Source organism: Triticum aestivum, chromosome 2A (genome assembly GCF_018294505.1).
Source record: "Triticum aestivum cultivar Chinese Spring chromosome 2A, IWGSC CS RefSeq v2.1, whole genome shotgun sequence".
Classification (NCBI taxonomy): domain Eukaryota; kingdom Viridiplantae; phylum Streptophyta; class Magnoliopsida; order Poales; family Poaceae; genus Triticum; species Triticum aestivum.
The window spans coordinates 663,350,980-663,368,986 of record NC_057797.1 but is presented as its reverse complement, the minus strand read 5'-3'; the positions used below and the strand labels follow the sequence as shown (position 1 = coordinate 663,368,986).

General features: G+C 43.4%; 1 protein-coding gene across 1 annotated transcript; it reads left to right on the top strand.

The window, feature by feature from the left end:
- Positions 1-14,783: 14,783 nt before the first annotated feature.
- On the top strand, positions 14,784-17,668 carry LOC123190055 (transport and Golgi organization 2 homolog). The gene is made up of 5 exons (XM_044602618.1): positions 14,784-15,075; positions 15,167-15,362; positions 15,850-16,053; positions 16,983-17,177; positions 17,332-17,668. The coding sequence occupies exons 1-5, from the start codon at positions 14,993-14,995 to the stop codon at positions 17,464-17,466; spliced, it is 813 nt and encodes a 270-aa protein (XP_044458553.1). The 5' UTR covers positions 14,784-14,992; the 3' UTR covers positions 17,467-17,668.
- Positions 17,669-18,007: the final 339 nt, after the last annotated feature.

The following is an 18,007-nucleotide window of genomic DNA, read 5'->3' as shown; positions in this document are numbered from 1 at the left end:
AATCACCGGGCCGTGACATAATGTCGTATTGCCAAAACAAGTCAGCAAATTGGATTTGTGGAAATATTATTCTCTCTACAGTGGTATGTGGAACTTATTTTGCAGGGTCAGACACTATCCTTGTATTCAAATTCTTCCGTGGTGTATTCGGAGGAGGAACCCGCCTTGCAATGCCGAAGACAATACTGCGCGCCGGACTCATCATCATTGAAAGCCTGGTTCAGGGGCTACTGAGGGAGTCCTGGATTAGGGGGTCTCCGGGCAGCCGGACTATATCCATTGGCCGGACTGTTAGACTATAAAGATACAAGATTGAAGACTTCGTCTCGTGTCCGGATGGGACTCTACTTAGCGTGGAAGGCAATCTAGGCAATACGGATATGTGCATCTCCTCCTTTGTAACCGACCTTGTGTAACCCTAACCCTCTCCGGTGTCTATATAAACCGGAGGGTTTTAGTCCGTAGGACAACATACAATCATACCATAGGCTAGCTTCTAGGGTTTAGCCTCTCTGATCTCGTGGTAGATCTACTCTTGTACTACCCATATCATCAATATTAATCAAGCAGGATGTAGGGTTTTACCTCCATCAAGAGGGCTCGAACCTGGGTAAAGCATCGTGTCCCCTGCCTCCTGTTACCATCTGCCTTAGACGCACAGTTCGGGACCCCCTACCCGAGATCCGGCGGTTTTGACACCGACAACTGGGTTGGTTGTTAAGGCAATCTCGTCCAAACTGCCTCATGATCAAGATATGCAAGCTCAAAACAATGTTATATCTGCGCTCCAGACACAAGTCCTTCCCTAACAGGGACCCTTTGTGAAATAAGGACAAACATTGTTCCATGTCGTCAAGATATGCATGGTTTTGAAACTAGACTATCAGACATTTGCTATGTTGTTCAGAAGCCTAGGAGAAATGAAGGCGGAGGTTATGGTGCTCCATCGGACAATACAACATGAAAACATAACAGTCAGGTCAAATGAACTCAGCTTCTAAACTTCTGGTGGTGCATTTATCTGCCAGACTATTAACTTTTATGCCAACCTTCCTTTTGTTTTATAGTTGTAATTTGTTTTGTTGCGATATAAAATTTGTTCTTAACGTCCAGCCACCGGCTGAAGAAAACAGCAAGCCATTTTTGTATAGTGTAGGGTGTTCCCTATATTTGCACTGGTGGCGATCTTTGATGCCTTAATAGCCTAGCGTTAGTTTCGGGCTTAATTATTTCCTAGTCTTCTTTTTCCCTGGTTTGCTAGTGGCCGCAACAACCATGGGCCATATACGGACCGTGGTAACCTTGACCCTGCTACGGGCCATAGGAGGGCGTCCTACGGGTCGTCTTTAAATGGGCCTCCAACACAGCAGTAGAATCGGTGGGCCTCGGGTCGTCGTATAAATGGGTCTACATGGGCCGTAAACGGGCATAATTGGTATCGGCCCAGTACGGTAATGGGTCGTTAACAGGCTGGAGGACAGCAAAGGCTTAATTCTGTCACAGGCATAACAGATCGTTAATGGGCCAGAATATAGGACGGGCTGGAAATGGCGCAACGGGTTAACAGGCCAGAAACGGGCCGACTCTTGCCACGGGCCGAATTTGGCCCATTAGGGGAACATGCCAGTAACGGGCCGAAAGTAATCAAGGGCCGGAAAGGAGCCCAAGAACGTATGGGCCGTCGGTAGGCCGAAAGCTAACATGGGATGGAAATGGCCCATGTGAATCATGGGCCGTTAACGGGTACAAAGAAATTTACTGTTCATTATGGGCTAGAGTCACCGTGGGCCTTTAAAGGGCCTAATGATACGAAGGCCTCATATGGGCCAAAAGACGTCGTGGGCCATACATGGGTCGAAAGTGAAACGGGCTGGTGTTATATTCGACGGCCCACATGACGTTGTTGGGCCGATTTCGTGTAGGCCCTGACGGGCCGTGAGTTACCAGGCCATAAAATGGGCTATTTGCGAAGAGACCGTTAACAGGCTTTTCATGGGCCAGCCCGCTATCTTTTGACCAAGTCAAACGGGCTGGCCTTTGTAAGCTAAATGGGCTAGTGGTGGGCCTTCACACGTGTCGATATATCATAGGTGCCTATCTGACCCAGTGACGAGCTGACATGTGTTTCCTCCGTCCAATCAGAATTTTACACGTGGAAATTTCCCATTGGTCCGGGCTGTTAACGGGTTATCGGATCGAAAACCGGACCCGATAGCTTAACCGCGTCCCGTTATGGTGGATGCCACGTGTCGGTCACCCTTGACGAAAGCACTTCTGTGACACGCGATTTATCGTCATGGAAGTGGACACTTCCATGATGATAATTTTGGTAATGTCATGGAACACTTCTACGACAGCACATGTATGACTATCTTGATTCTGTCATATATTTGTCAAGGATGTACATGCATGACAGAAAAACGTGACCTACTGTGACAAACACGTATCATCATGGAAGTGTATTTTTTTGTAGTGCATGCTTCCTTGGCCACGGTGAAAGGTCGGAGATGTGCAATATCTTCAGGGGGTGGCCTCTTGGAGAATACAAAGAGCGGACTCGTTGAATTGATGATCCGCAGCTTCTCTAGGCGTGAAGTTGCTTGGGTCATGCGGGTAGAAACCTTGCTCAATAATTCTCCAAAGGTTAGTAGAACTATGATTTAAGTGACGTTTAAAGCGATAGACCCAAGAGGCAAAATCCTCATTTTTCACAAGATTAGGAGGAGGGCCAACATGATTCAAATGAGTGGAAGGAACCGGTCCTCCATAAGTAAGAGGTGGTTCAACATGGGCAAAGACGCCGTTTCCACTTTTACCACTAAACAAAGGAACTTTATCACTAGTAGCTTCCCCCTTGTCGGAGTTAGCATTCGTCACCTTGTTAGTGGGATCGACCACTTCCAACGCTGCGGTGGATAATTTAAGACCATCAAGAAAGTTCTTAAGCATGCCTTTGACCTCGATCGTCATGGAGGTTTTCAATGTGTCTAAGGCCACATTGAACTCCTCACGTGAGACCGAGGTTCCCCCATCGGCCGTAGACGAGGACGGAATCACATCGGGGTGCTCCTCCTCACCATCTACGGTGTCAACCATACTCTTTGGATGACAAAGTCCTTAATAAAGAGACGAGGCTCTGATACCAATTGTAAGGATCGATATAGTTGACTAGAGGGGGGTGTGAATAGGAAACTAACAATTTTTAGCTTTTCTTTACCAATTTAAACTTTGCATCAAAGTAGGTTGTCTAGATATGCAACTAGGTGAGCAACCTATATGGTGCAGCAACAAAAAGCACACAAGCAAGCAAGGGATACAACACAATATAGGCTTGCACAAGTAAAGGTAAGAAATAACCAAGAGTGGAGTCGGTGGAGACAAGGATGTGTTACCAAAGTTCCTTCCCTTTGAGGGGAAGTATGTCTCCGTTGGAGCGGTGTGGAGGCATAATGCTCCCCAAGAAGCCACTAGGGCCACCATATTCTCCTCGCGCCCTCACACAATGCGAGATGCCGTGATTACATTATTGGTGCCATTGGAGGCGGTGACCGAACCTTTACGAATAAGGTTGGGGCAATCTCCACAACTTAATTGGAGGCTCCCAACGACACCATGAAGCTTCACCATAATGGAATATGGCTCCACGGTGACCTCAGTCGTCTAGGGTGCTCAAACACCCAAGAGTAACAAGATCCGCAAGGAATTAGTCGGGGGAATCAAATTTCTCCTGGTGGAAGTGTAGATCGGGACCTTCTTAACCAATCCCTACAAAATCAACAAGTTTGATTGGCTAGGGAGAGAGATCGGGCGAAAATGGAGCTTTGAGCAACAATGGAGCTTCAAGGAGGAAGAGGTAGTCAACTTGGGAAGAAGACCCCCTTATATAGTGAGAAGACAAATCCAACTGTTACCCACCTACTCAGCCCGTGACATGCGGTACTACCGCACTGGCTTGCGGTACTACCGCTGGGAGGTGCGGTACTACCGCTCGCGCGGCAGGAGCCAAGTGAGGCTCTGTTGCACAAGGCAACGAGCGGTAGAACCGCCAGAGCGGTACTACCGCGCGCCCTTGCGGTATGATAACCCACAAGTATAGGGGGTCGCAACAGTTTTCGAGGGTAGAGTATTCAACCCAAATTTATAGATTCGACATAAGGGGAGCCAAAGAATATTATCAAGTATTAGCAGCTGAGTTGCCAATTCAACCACACCTGGAAACTTAATATCTGCAGCAAAGTATTTAGTAGGAAAGTAATATGATAATAGTGGTAACGGTAGAAAAAGTAATATTTTTGGTTTTATAGTGATTGTAACAGTAGCAACAGAAAAGTAAATAAGCGAAGAACAATATATGAAGAGCTCGTAGGCAATGGATCAGTGATGGATAATTATGTCGGATGCAATCAATCATGCAACAGTTATAACATAGGGTGACACAGAACTAGCTCCAGTTCATCAATGTAATGTAGGCATGTATTCTGAATATAGTCATACATGCTTATGGAAAAGAACTTGCATGACATCTTTTGTCCTACCCTCCCGTGGCAGCGGGGTCCTATTGGAAACTAAGGGATGTTAAGGCCTCCTTTTAATAGAGTACCGGACCAAATCATTAACACATAGTGAATACATGAACTCCTCAAACTACGGCCATCATCGGTAATGGTCCCGATTATTGTCACTTCGGGGTTAACAAATCATAACACATAATAGGTGACTATAGACTTGCAAGATAGAATCAAGAACTCACATATATTCATGAAAACATAATAGGTTCTGATATGAAATCATGGCACTCGAGCCCTAGTGACAAGCATTAAGCATAGCAAAGTCATAGCAACATCAATCTCAGAACATACTGGATACTAGGGATCAAACCCTAACAAATCTAAATCGATTACATGATAAATCTCATCCAACCCATCACCGTCCAACAAGCCTACGATGGAATTACTCATGCATGGCGGTGAGCATCATGAAATTGGTGATGGAGGAAGGTTGATGATGACGATGGCGAAGGATTCCCCTCTCCGGAGCCCCGAACGGACTCCAGATCAGCCCTCCCGAGAGAGTTTAGGGCTTGGCGGCGGCTCCGTATCGTAAAACATGATGAATCCTTCTCTCCGATTTTTTTCTCCCCGAAAGTGAATATATGGAGTTGGAGTTGAGGTCGGTGGAGCGCTAGGGGGCCCACGAGGCAGGGGGCGCGCCTAGGGGGGTAGGCGCGCCCCCACCCTCGTGGACAGGGTGTGGGCCCCCTGACGTGGATTCTTCTTCCAATATTTTTTATACATTCCAAAAATAATCTCCATTGATTTTCAGGTCATTCCAAGAACTTTTATTTCTGCATAAAATAACACCATGACAATTCTGCTGAAAACAGCGTCAGTCCGGGTTAGTTCCATTCAAATCATGCAAGTTAGAGTCCAAAACAAGGGCAAAAGTGTTTGGAAAAGTAGATACGACGGAGACGTATCAACTCCCCCAAGCTTATACCTTTGCTTGTCCTCAAGCAATTCAGTTGATAAACTGAAAGTGATAAAGAAAAACTTTTACAAACTCTGTTTGCTCTTGTTGTTGTAAATATGTAAAGCCAGCATTCAGGTTTTCAGCAAAGATTATGAACTAACCATATTCACAATAACATTTAGGTATCATGTTTACTCATATCAATGGCATAATCAACTAGCGAGCAATAATAATAAATCTCGGATGACAACACTTTCTCAAAACAATCATAATATGATATAACAAGATGGTATCTCGCTAGCCCTTTCTGAGACCGCAAAACATAAATGCAGAGCACCTTTAAAGATCAAGGACTGACTAGACATTGTAATTCATGGTAAAAGAGATCCAGTCACAGTCATACTCAATGTAAACTAACAGTAATGGATGCAAATGACAGAGGTGCTCTCTAACTGGTGCTTTTTAATAAGAGGATGATGACTCAACATAAAAGTAAATGGATAAGCCCTTCGCAGAGGGAAGCAGGGATTTGTAGAGGTGCCAGAGCTCGGTTTTGAAATAGAGATGAATAATATTTTGAGCGGTATACTTTCATTGTCAACATAACAACCGAGAGATCTCGATATCTTCCATGCTACACACATTATAGGCGGTTCCCAAGCAGAATGGTAAAGTTTATACTCCCCCACCACCAACAAGCATCAATCCATGGCTTGCCCGAAACAACGGGTGCCTCCAACTAACAACAATCCTGGGGGAGTTTTGTTTGCAATTATTTTGATTTGATTTGAGCATGGGACTGGGCATCCCGGTGACCAGCCATTTTCTCGTGAATGAGGAGCGGAGTCCACTCCTCTTGAGAATAACCCGCCTAGCATGGAGGATACAGACAGCCCTAGTTGATACATGAGCTATTCGAGCATACAAAACAGAATGTTTATTTGAAGGTTTAGAGTTTGGCACATACAAATTTACTTGGAACGGCAGGTAGATACCGTATATAGGAAGGTATGGTGGACTCATATGGAATAACTTTTGGGTTTATGGAATTGGATGCACAAGCAGTATTCCCGCTTAGTACAAGTGAAGGCTAGAAAAAGACTGGGAAGCGACCAGCTAGAGAGCGACAACAGTCATGAACATGCATTAAAATTAATCAACACCGAATGCAAGCATGAGTAGGATATAATGCACCATGAACATAAATATCGTAGAGGCTATGTTGATTTTGTTTCAACTACATGCGTGAACATGTGCTAAGTCAAGCCACTCGAATCATTCAAAGGAGGACACCACCCTATCATACCACATCACAACCATTTTAATAGCATGTTAGCACGCAAGGTAAACCATTATAAACTCCTAGCTAATTAACCATGGCATAAGCAACTACAATCTCTAATTGTCATTGTAAACATGTTTCTTTCATAATAGGCTGAATCAGGAATGATGAACTAATCATATTTACAAAAACAAGAACGGTCGAGTTCATACCAGCTTTTCTCATCTCAATCAGTTCATCATATATCATCATTATTGCCTTTCACTTGCACGACCGAATAGTGTGGATAATAATAATAGTGCACGTGCATTAGACTAAGTTGGAATCTGCAAGCATTCAATTCAAGAGAGAAGGCAAGGTAATATGGCTCTTTATTAGATCAACAATAATGCATATAATAGCCACTCAACATTTTTATTATGGTCTTCTCCTCTCGACCCCCAAAGGAAAGAAATAAAACAATACTATTTACACGGGAAAGCTCCCAACAAGCAAAAGAAGAACGGGAAATCTTTTGGGGTTTTCAACTACTACTACAGGCATGGAAAGTAAACTAGTTAAAAGCTACAACTATTTTTTTTGTTTTTCTTAAGGTCTTTCAAACACACAAGAAGAAAGCTTAAAAAGAAAATAAACTAGTATGGATGATACAATGAAAAAGTATGAGCACCGACAACTGGCATGAGTGTGAGAACATGAATGTAACATCGGTGAGAAATACGTACTCCCCCAAGCTTAGGCTTTTGGCCTAAGTTGGTATATGCCCATGGATGGCCTGGTGGATATCCGAAGTTGAAGCTGGGGTCGTACTGAAATGCACCAGGTACTACCTGAAGAGCTGTAGGTTGGAGGCGGGCTACCTCCGTCCTCCTCTCATACTCGTCTGCCTCCTCCCTGGTTATAACATATCTCCTTTTTGCCTGAAAGTCAAAGAAAGCAGGAGCAGGGAGAGCAACGTGATAGGTGCGTCGTCTGTCAAAGATTAGTCGGTACTGGAGGGACTGATTGTTCCTCTCAACGAACTAATGACGAACCATAGCATCATAATCTAAATAAGCAGGAGGCAACTCAATATCATATCCACGAATGGGTATCTCAAGAAAATCAGCTAAACGGGCTGCATAAATTCCATCAAAGAAATATCCATTAATTTTGTTATTATGCAACCTACGTGCAACAATGGCCCCCAAGTTATATTGTCTATCTCCTAACACAGCACTCTTGAGAACACTAAGATCTGGCACACACATGTGACATGCCTCATCCTTACCATTTATGCATCTACCTATGAAGAGAGCAAAATAATGTATAGCAGGAAAATGAATGCTCCCTATGGTAGCTTGCGTGATTTCCCTTGATCCCCCCACAGTGATACTAGCAAGAAAATCATTATATTCAGATTTACGAGGTTCACTAACATTACCCCACTGTGGGAGTTTACAAGCAGTATTAAAATCTTCTAAGTCCATGGTATAAGATTTATCATAAAGATCAAACAGGACAGTTTGAGAATTGCGTGATGATGTAAATTCAAACCTTCTCACAAACGAATCAGTGAGGTAGTAGTACTGACGGCACTTATCTGCCTCGAAGATCTCAAGACCAACGTTACACACATATGCGTCAAAATCCTCCTTGATTCCTCCTTGAACCATGAAGTCCTCTGACGGCCATTCACAAGGCCACACTTGAGCCTCCCTTGGTAGTTCATTGTCCGGCTCACGTATTGCGGGCCTGGGTCCTTGTTTCCTTGAGGAACCACCTTGGTACATTTTCCTAAACATATTTCTTCCTCTGAAAAATTTCTGAAATTTTTAGTAACTCAAAAATAAAAGTGAACCAAACTCAACAAGATTGATAGTAACTACTCCTACAAGTTCCTAGAGGCAATATCATGCATTAGAACTACTTTTGACCATATAAATTTGACATGCAAGCTCAAGAAAAGGGTCACCTAAGCAGCAAAAATTTGCAATAAATAAATCACTAGAACAAAAACTAATTGGACCATTGGAGGAGTCACATACCAAAGAACAATCCCCCAAAGCAGTTTTGTGAACGGAGCTTTGAGCAAGGAGATCGAAAATGGCAGCAAGATCTGCAATAACTCGGGTTTGAGCTGGCTAGTGATTTTTTTGGGAGGAAGAAGGAGTGTGTGGTGGCTGGAATAAGTGGAGGGGGCCACCAGGGGCCCAAGAGGCAGGGGCGCGCCCAGGGGGTGGGCGCGCCCTGGACCCTCGTGGCCAGGTGCTGGCTCCCCCTGATGTGTTCTCAGTGCGAGATATTCTCAAATATTCTAGAAAAAATCATATCTAATTTTCAGGGCATTTGGAGAACTTTTATTTTTGGGGTATTTTTTATTGCATGGATAATCCAGAAAACAGACAAAAAATACTATTATTGCTTTATTTAACATAAATAACAGAAAGTAAAAAAGGGTACAAAAGGTTGTGTTTTCTAACTTCATCCATCTCATGCTCCTCAAAAGAAATCCACTAATAAGGTTGATTAGGTCTTGTTAACAAACTCATTTCGAATAACATGAAACCGGAGAAATTTCAAATAACACTAGGTTACCTCTACGGGGATATGCACATCCCCAACAATAAGAATATCATATTTCTTCTTGACAGTAGGAAGAGGAAATTCAAAACCTCCAATAGTGATTGTTGAAATTTTTCCAATAGAATTGATATTGTGGACCTGAGGTTGTTTCCTTGGAAAGTGTACCGTATGCTCATTACCATTAACATGAAAAGTGACATTGCCTTTGTTGCAATCAATAATAGCCTCTGCAGTATTCAAAAAGGGTCTACCAAGGATAATCGACATACTATCGTCCTCGGGAATATCAAGAATAACAATGTCCGTTAAAATAGTAACGTTTGCAAGCACAACATGCACATCCTCACAAATACCGATAGGTATGCAGTTGATTTATCAGCCATTTGCAAAGATATTTCAGTAGGTGTCAACTTATTCAAATCAAGTCTATGATATAAAGAGAGAGGCATAACACTAACACCGGCTCCAAGATCACATAAAGCAGTTTTAACATAGTTTCTTTTAATGGAGCATGGTATAGTCGGTACTCCTGGATCTCCAAGTTTCTTTGGTATTCCACCCTTAAAAGTATAATTAGCAAGCATGGTGGAAATTTTAGCTTCCGGTATCTTTCTTTTATTTGTAACAATATCTTTCATATACTTAGCATAAGGGTTCATTTTAAGCATATCAGTCAAACGCATACGCAAAAAGATAGGTCTAATCATTTCAGCAAAGCGCTCAAAATCCTCATCATCCTTTTTCTTGGATGGTTTAGGAGGAAATGCATGGGTTTCTGAACCCATGGTTCTCTTTCTTTACTGTGGTTCCTAGCAACAAAGTCTCTCTTATCATAACGTTGATTCTTTGATTGTGGGCTATCAAGATCAACAGCAGGTTCAATCTCTACATCATTGTCATTGCTAGGTTGAGCATCAACATGAACATCATCATTAACATTATCACTAGGTTCATGTTCATTACCAGATTGTGTTTCAACATCAGAAATAGAAATATCGTTGGGATTCTCAGGTGTGTCTACAACCGGTTCACTAGAAGCATGCAAAGTCCTATCATTTTTTGTTTTCTTCCTTTTAGAAGGACTAGGTGCATCAACATTAGTTCTTTGAGAATCTTGCTCAATTCTCTTAGGATGGCCCTCAGGATACAAAGGTTCCTGAGTCATTTTACCACCTCTAGTCATAACTCTAACAGCATTATCATTTTTCTTACTATTTAGTTCATTGAGCAAATCATTCTGAGCCTTAAGTACTTGTTCTACTTGAGTGGTAACCATAGAAGCATGTTTACTAATAAGTTTAAGTTCACCTTTGACTCTAGACATATAATCACTCAAGTGTTCAAGCATATGAGCATTATGTTTCAATTGTCTACCAACATAAGCATTGAAGTTTTCTTGTTTAACCATAAAGGCATCAAACTCATCCAAGCATTGGCTAGCAAACTTAGTAAATGGGATTTCACATTTATCAAATCTATAGAGAGAATTTACCTTTACTACCTGTGTCGGGTTATCAAGACCATGTATTTCTTCAATAGGTGGTAAATTCTTAACATCTTCAGCTTTAATACCTTTTCTTTCATAGATTTCTTTGCCTCTTGCATATCTTCAGGACTTAGAAATAGAATACCCCTTTTCTTCGAAGTTGGCTTACGAGTTGGTTCAGGAAGTGTCCAATTATTTTCATTAGTCAACATATTATTCAATAGCAATTCAGCTTGATCAACAGTTCTTTCCCTGAAAACACAACCAGCACAACTATCCAGTTGGTCTCTGGAAGTATCGGTTAGTCCATTATAAAAGATATCAAGTATTTCATTTTTCTTGAGAGGATGACCAGGCAAAGAATTAAGTAATCGTAGAAGCCTCCCCCAAGCTTGTGGGAGACTCTTTTCTTCAATTTGCACAAAATTATATATTTCCCTTAAGGCAGCTTGTTTCTTTTGAGATATTTAGCACTGAAGTAATAAATCGTATCCTGTGGATTACGCACACAACCAGGGTCAAGAGAATTAAACCATGTTTTAGCATCACCCTTTAATGAGAGCGGAAACAACTTAAGGATAAAGTAATAGTGAGTTTTCTCATCATGAGTAAACAGGGTGGCTATATCATTTAATTTAGTAAGATGTGCCACAACAGTTTCAGATTCATAGCCGTAGAAAGGATCAGATTCAACCAAAGTAATTATCTCAGGATCGACAGAGAAATCATAATCCTTATCAGTAATAAAGATAGGTGAAGTAGCAAAAGCAGGGTCATATTTTATTCTAGCATTCAAAGACTTTTCTTTAAGCTTAGCTAATAATTTCTTAAGATCAGATCTATCATTGCAAGCTAAGAAGTCTCTAGCAGTTTCTTCATCCATAACATAACCCTCAAGCACAACAGGCAATTCATATTTAGGGGGAGAATCTTCATCATCACTTTCATCAATATTATTAGTTTCAATAATTTCATTCTCTCCAGCCCTAGCAAGTTGTTCATCGAGAAATTCACCTAGTGGCACAGTAGTATCAAGCATAGAAGTAGTTTCATCATAAATATCATGCAAAGCAGAAGTGGCATCATCAATAACATGCGGCCTATCAGAATCAATAGCATGTGTAGGTGTAGCAAGTTTACTCAAAACAGAAGGTGAATCAAGTGCAGAGCTAGATGGCAATTCCTTACCTTCCCTCGTAGTTGAGGAAAAAATCTTGGTTCTTTGATCTTTCAAGTTCTTCATAGTGACCAGCAGATATAAATCCCAAGTGATTCAAAGAATAGAGCTATGCTCCCCGGCAACGGCGCCAGAAAATAGTCTTGATAACCCACAAGTATAGGGGATCGCAACAGTTTTCGAGGGTAGAGTATTCAACCCAAATTTATTGATTCGACACAAGGGGAGCCAAATAATATTCTCAAGTATTAGCAGCTAAGTTGTGAATTCAACCACACCTGGAAACTTAATATCCGCAGCAAAGTATTTAGTAGCAAAGTAATATGATAATGGTGGTAACGGTAGCAAAAGTAATATTTTTGGTTTTATAGTGATTGTAACAGTAGCAATGGAAAAGTGAATAAGCGAAGAACAATATATGAAGAGCTCGTAGGCAATGGATCAGTGATGGATAATTATGTCGGATGTAATCAATCATGCAATAGTTATAACATAGGGTGACACAGAACTAGCTCCAGTTCATCAATGTAATATAGGCATGTATTCCGAATATAGTCATACGTGCTTATGGAAAAGAACTTGCATGACATCTTTTGTCCTACCCTCCCGTGGCAGCGGGGTCCTATTGGAAACTAAGGGATATTAAGGCCTCCTTTTAATAGAGTATCAGACCAAAGCATTAACACATACTAAATACATGAACTCCTCAAACTACGGTCATCACCGATAATGGTCCCGATTATTGTCACTTCGGGGTTAACAGATCATAACACATAATAGGTGACTATAGACTTGCAAGATCGAATCAAGAACTCACATATATTCATGAAAACATAATAGGTTTAGATCTGAAATCATGGCACTCGGGCCCTAGTGACAAGCATTAAGCATAGCAAAGTCATAGCAACATCAATCTCAGAACATAGTGGATACTAGGGATCAAACACTAACAAAACTAACTCGATTACATGATAAATCTCATCCAACCCATCACCGTCCAGCAAGCCTATGATGGGATTACTCATGCACGGAGGTGAGCATCATGAAATTGGTGATGGAGGAAGGTTGATGATGACGATGGCGACGGATTCCTCTCTCCGGAGCCCCGAACGGACTCCAGATCAGCCCTCCCGAGAGAGTTTAGGGCTTGGCGGCGGCTCCGTATCGTAAAACGCGATGAATCCTTCTCTTCGATTTTTTCCTCCCCGAAAGTGAAAATATGGAGTTGGAGTTGAGGTCGATGGAGCGTCAGGGGGCCCACGAGGCAGGGGGGCGCGCCCAGGGGGTAGGCGCGCCCCCCACCCTCGTGGACAGGGTGTTGGGCCCCTGACGTGGATTCTTCTTCCAGTATTTTTTATATAATCTCCATTTATTTTCAGGTCATTCCGAGAACTTTTATTTCTGCACAAAAATAACACCATGACAATTCTGCTGAAAACAGCGTCAGTCCAGGTTAGTTCCATTCAAATCATGCAAGTTAGAGTCCAAAACAAGGACAAAAGTGTTTGAAAAAGTAGATACGGCGGAGACGTATCACGGTACTACCGCAAGGCAAAGCACATCCTGGGCTGGGAAGGCACGAACTAATAAAATTACATCTGTGACTACTTCCGCTGAGTTTTGGTCAGTGCAAAAATCCAACACGGTACTACAGCTCACAGGGAGTGGTACTACCGCGTAGGGTGCAGAAGTAAAAAATTACTTTCGTCCCTACATCCGCTCATGCCACACACTTGCGGTACTACCGCTACCTCAGGGCGGTACTACCGTGGCCAGCTGCGGTACTACTGCTTCCTTAAGCAGTACTACCGCATGCCGCAAATCATTAGCACTACGATGCCTTCATCTTCGCAGCTACAAGGGGAACAACCGGTGCTCCAAAGAAGCAAGGAAAGGTGGTGCAAAGAAATAGATGTGTACGTGATGATTTCATCCTAACCTTTCCAAAGCGGACCCTCTCTTAATAGTACGGCTTTTCTATGACTCAAATCCACCGAAAAGAGACATAGAGAAACGCCGTCTTCGATAGGCTCCGAGGGGCACCAAATCGTGTTGTGCCTAGACATGAGATATCTGAAATGCTCAATGCATACGATTAGTCCGCAAATGCATTGTTATCAATCACCAAAACCACTTAGGGATAAATATATCCTTATAGCACCCAATGCTGCTCGGGCAAGGATGGTGCCGGAGGAGAAGGGTTGACACCCGCTCTGCTTCGGATGTGGAGCGGGGCGGGCGGGCGCGACAAGCATTCCGTCGGCGGGACCCGAAGGAGTTGGCGGCGGAGCTCCTCATCATCTGGCACGTCGCTGCCGGAGCCGATGTCCTCCTCCTTCACGAGGTCATCCCAGTCCATAGGATCGGACTCGCTGCCGGAGTCCTTCACAGACTTGGCCATGGCCGAGGGGCGGGGATGAATTTGAGAGGAAGCGGTGGGACGAGCAACGGAGAAAACGAGTGGACTGAGAAAGTGAGGATTTGACTAGGGATCGTCTGACGGGGTGAGGTATTTGTGGTGCATCGGCAGGGTGGCGCGGGCCTAGTGGGTCGATTCGATGTGGCCCCCGCGTCCAATCGCGAGCATCCCATATCCGCCCTAAATATTGGCCGGGTATGGGGAGTGTCGGTCAGTCCGATTGTGTGGGCGGCTATGAGACGTCCAGTTGGATGGCTTTTCTCCGGTCTGGCACTGACGTTTTGCAGATGCTCTTAACCTCTAGCTCCGGCCAAGTGCAAGGGTGATAATGATTTGGACCACTGGTTAGGCCATCGACGGTTAGGAGAACCTGTGCAAGCCGGTGCCCCGTCTTCCAACCAGGGACATATATTCGCGCTTCTGTAGGTACCTTTCCGTAATTACACCATCTCGCCGGTCACCGTCGGCCGTCCTCGTCGTGCTCTACCCAACGACGGGCGCCGCGGTCAGCGAGCACGCGAGCACACACGTGTTCCGACTACCTCCCGAACCCTTCGCCTTCTCCACCGAACCGAGCCCCCGACGCCGACGGCCATGTGCATCGCGGCGTGGACATGGCAGGCTCACCCGGCGTACGGCCTGCTCCTCCTCTTCAACCGCGACGAGTTCCACTCCAGGTGCGCCGCCCCCCTCGTAGCCCAGATCCGCCCCCACTTCGTGTTCCAATCTCTCTATCCTTCTGACCGTGCGCGCGCGAATTATGTGAAGGCCGACGCGGCCAGCGCAGTGGTGGGCCGCCGCGGGGGAGGGCGAGGAGATCCTCGGGGGCAAGGACGAGCTAGGCGGGGGCACGTGGCTGGGGTGCACTAAGGGAGGGAAGTTGGCCTTCCTGACGAACGTCCGGGAGCCCAGCCCCCGGGTTGGGGCGAGGTCCAGAGGGGAGCTTCCCGTCAGGTTTCTCCAGGTGCGACCTTCTCAAATTTGCTCTGTTTTCTCCGTACCTTCGGTAGTTGAACTCAAAACAGATTCTTGCATGATGTATCCTACTAAGATTTTGAGTAATGTGTGATCCTGCTCTGCATATGCTCCAATGGAATAAGCCCTTCTTTTGTGCGCCCACAACTCCAAAAGCAAAGTTAGTGTACCATAATTTGTATGTGTATACAAAGATAATTCTATTATACAGCATGCCATAGTTGTGTCGAATGTTATCCTGGCATATGATGCTGATTCAACTTCATCTTTCAAATTCAAAATAGGAGGTTTGCCTCTGTTGAATGACCTCTTCAATTTGCAAGTGACCAGCCCATTTGACTTTCCTTACATATGGGAGGTCACTGCATTTTCTGCAGTCTCCCTCCATCATACCTTTCAACCTCATTGACTATTGTTTAAGGAATCCATGCTGTGTTCTTGACTATGTTTGTGTTGCTGTGATATTTTTGATATAGGGCAGGCAGGGTCCATTGGAGTATGCAACTGAAATTGCAAAGGAAGCAGATCAGTACAATGGTTTTAATCTTGTATTGGCTGATGTGCGTTCAGGAACCATGGTGTACATCTCTAATAAGCCAGGTGACGCTCCTGTGGTTCAAACAGTTTCTCCTGGGTGTCATGTGCTTTCTAATGCTGCTATTGATTCCCCTTGGCCAAAGGTACATGCAACAACTGTACTCATGACTGGAGTGTGATTTTGTATGTTTTTCTGGATAGTTCTTTGCTGCTACTACGCTCAAGTTATTGTTCTGCAAAAAAAAAAGGAAGTCAAGATGCTTGAGATTCAGGCACCTCGTGGAAGTTTCATGTGACCAAACTTGTCTGGCTTAAAACTTAAAATTGCAATAGCCCAGTTTAATGCTCCATCTGTCGTTTATGTGAATCTTCCATTCATTTCTCAATTTGTGATGACATGCTTTCTGGACCAGATTTGTTGGTCTATTGCTAAAGTTGAACAAAAAAATCCACTAAATTTTGGTTACTTTGTCCATAGATACTAACAAACTGGTCTGGTATGTTAAGAGTTCATATTTTTGCTGGTTAATTTGAATTTATGATAATCCAGAAAACTACCACTCTCTCCTATCCATATTAATTGTTGCTGGGTATTGGAAATGAACTTGTTTTTTTGTGTGCAATTGACCTTCACATATTCCAAGTCCGTTCTATTCTGTACAATCTGAAATTCTTGTGCAGTTGGGCAACTGGTCTAGATATTTATCTTTGCTTCCACTGAAGTTCATTTTGTTTTCTTAGAGAACACGTAAACAAGAGTTTGCCTTTGCCCTTTATCTTGAAGAGAAACTGAATCTAATTGAGCGAATACTGTGGTCAATTAAAATTCGCACCTGTATTTAGTGGGTTCTCTTTTATAGTTTTAGAATGCATACATGATACATGTTTCTAAACACTATAAGTGCACTGTCTTGTGATAAGCAGGTTTTATGCACCATTTCACCGATAGGATAAATATACAAACGGACAAATTCTGAGGAAACCCGGAGCTTCTGATTGCTTCAATTCTAATTTTTCCCGAGCTAGAGTTGTGTACTAGTTTCACGCATCGTCTTCTTTTCTCATCCTGCAGGTGTTGCGCTTGGGACAGAGCTTCAACGGATTTCTTGCAGCACATGATGACGCAGAAGTCTCTTTGAAGCAGATGGTTGAAGAACTGATGACAGATACGGTCAAAGCTGACAGATCTGTGGTGCCTGACACTGGCGTGGATCCTGACTGGGAATACGAGTTGAGCTCTATATTCATCGACACGAAAAAGGGACAGGTAAATCGTATCAAGATGTTGTTTCGCGCAAACAGCGCTTCACATGGATGGTGCAGATTGCTCGCACAAATGCCTGCCATGTAACAGATTGACTTTCTTGCTTTGGCAATTGTATTGTGCAAGGAGATGCTGAAATTTCTATCTGCTTTTTCAGGCAAGATACGGGACACGAAGCATGGCTGCCATTGGGGTGAAACTGGATGGTGAGGTAACTTTCTACGAGAAGTCCTTGGCCAGCAGCTTGTGGAATGAGAATGTAGTACAGTTTGAAATGGAGATGGCACAATAGCAAGACGCAAGGAACATATAGTGGGTGTGAGTGTTTGCACAGGGAAACTGAGGGTGTTAGACACGATTGTATGATACCGGTGGTTGTGACTCAGAAAGCAGAAACCGATGCATTGCAATCTCAAAGTCTTTGAAGTCCACTGTACCCCCATGTTTTGTTCTTCTTTTTCGAATTAAGGAGGAGAGCTCCCAATTTCATTTCATTCAAAATGAAACTGATGACACAGCTGTTGGTGAAGACCCCTTGAAAACGAAAGCTTTAGTAGCATTTCTCAATTTTTTTTGGACAAACTGAACAGAAACTACAGAGAGAGAACTCTATTCATATTACATCCAAGAGCATCATATCAAGCAATACATCAGCAGGTTCGTCCTCATCCTTCAGCCGAAAACTCGCAAACCAGGCCATCGCACCATTATATATATAAAGCAGCACAATTTTAATATTTTATATATAAAACACAAACGGCTGAATAGATAAAAATCGGTTGAAATCCTCATACACGCATGTCAAAAGAGAAAAAGACATCCGAGCGGTAAGC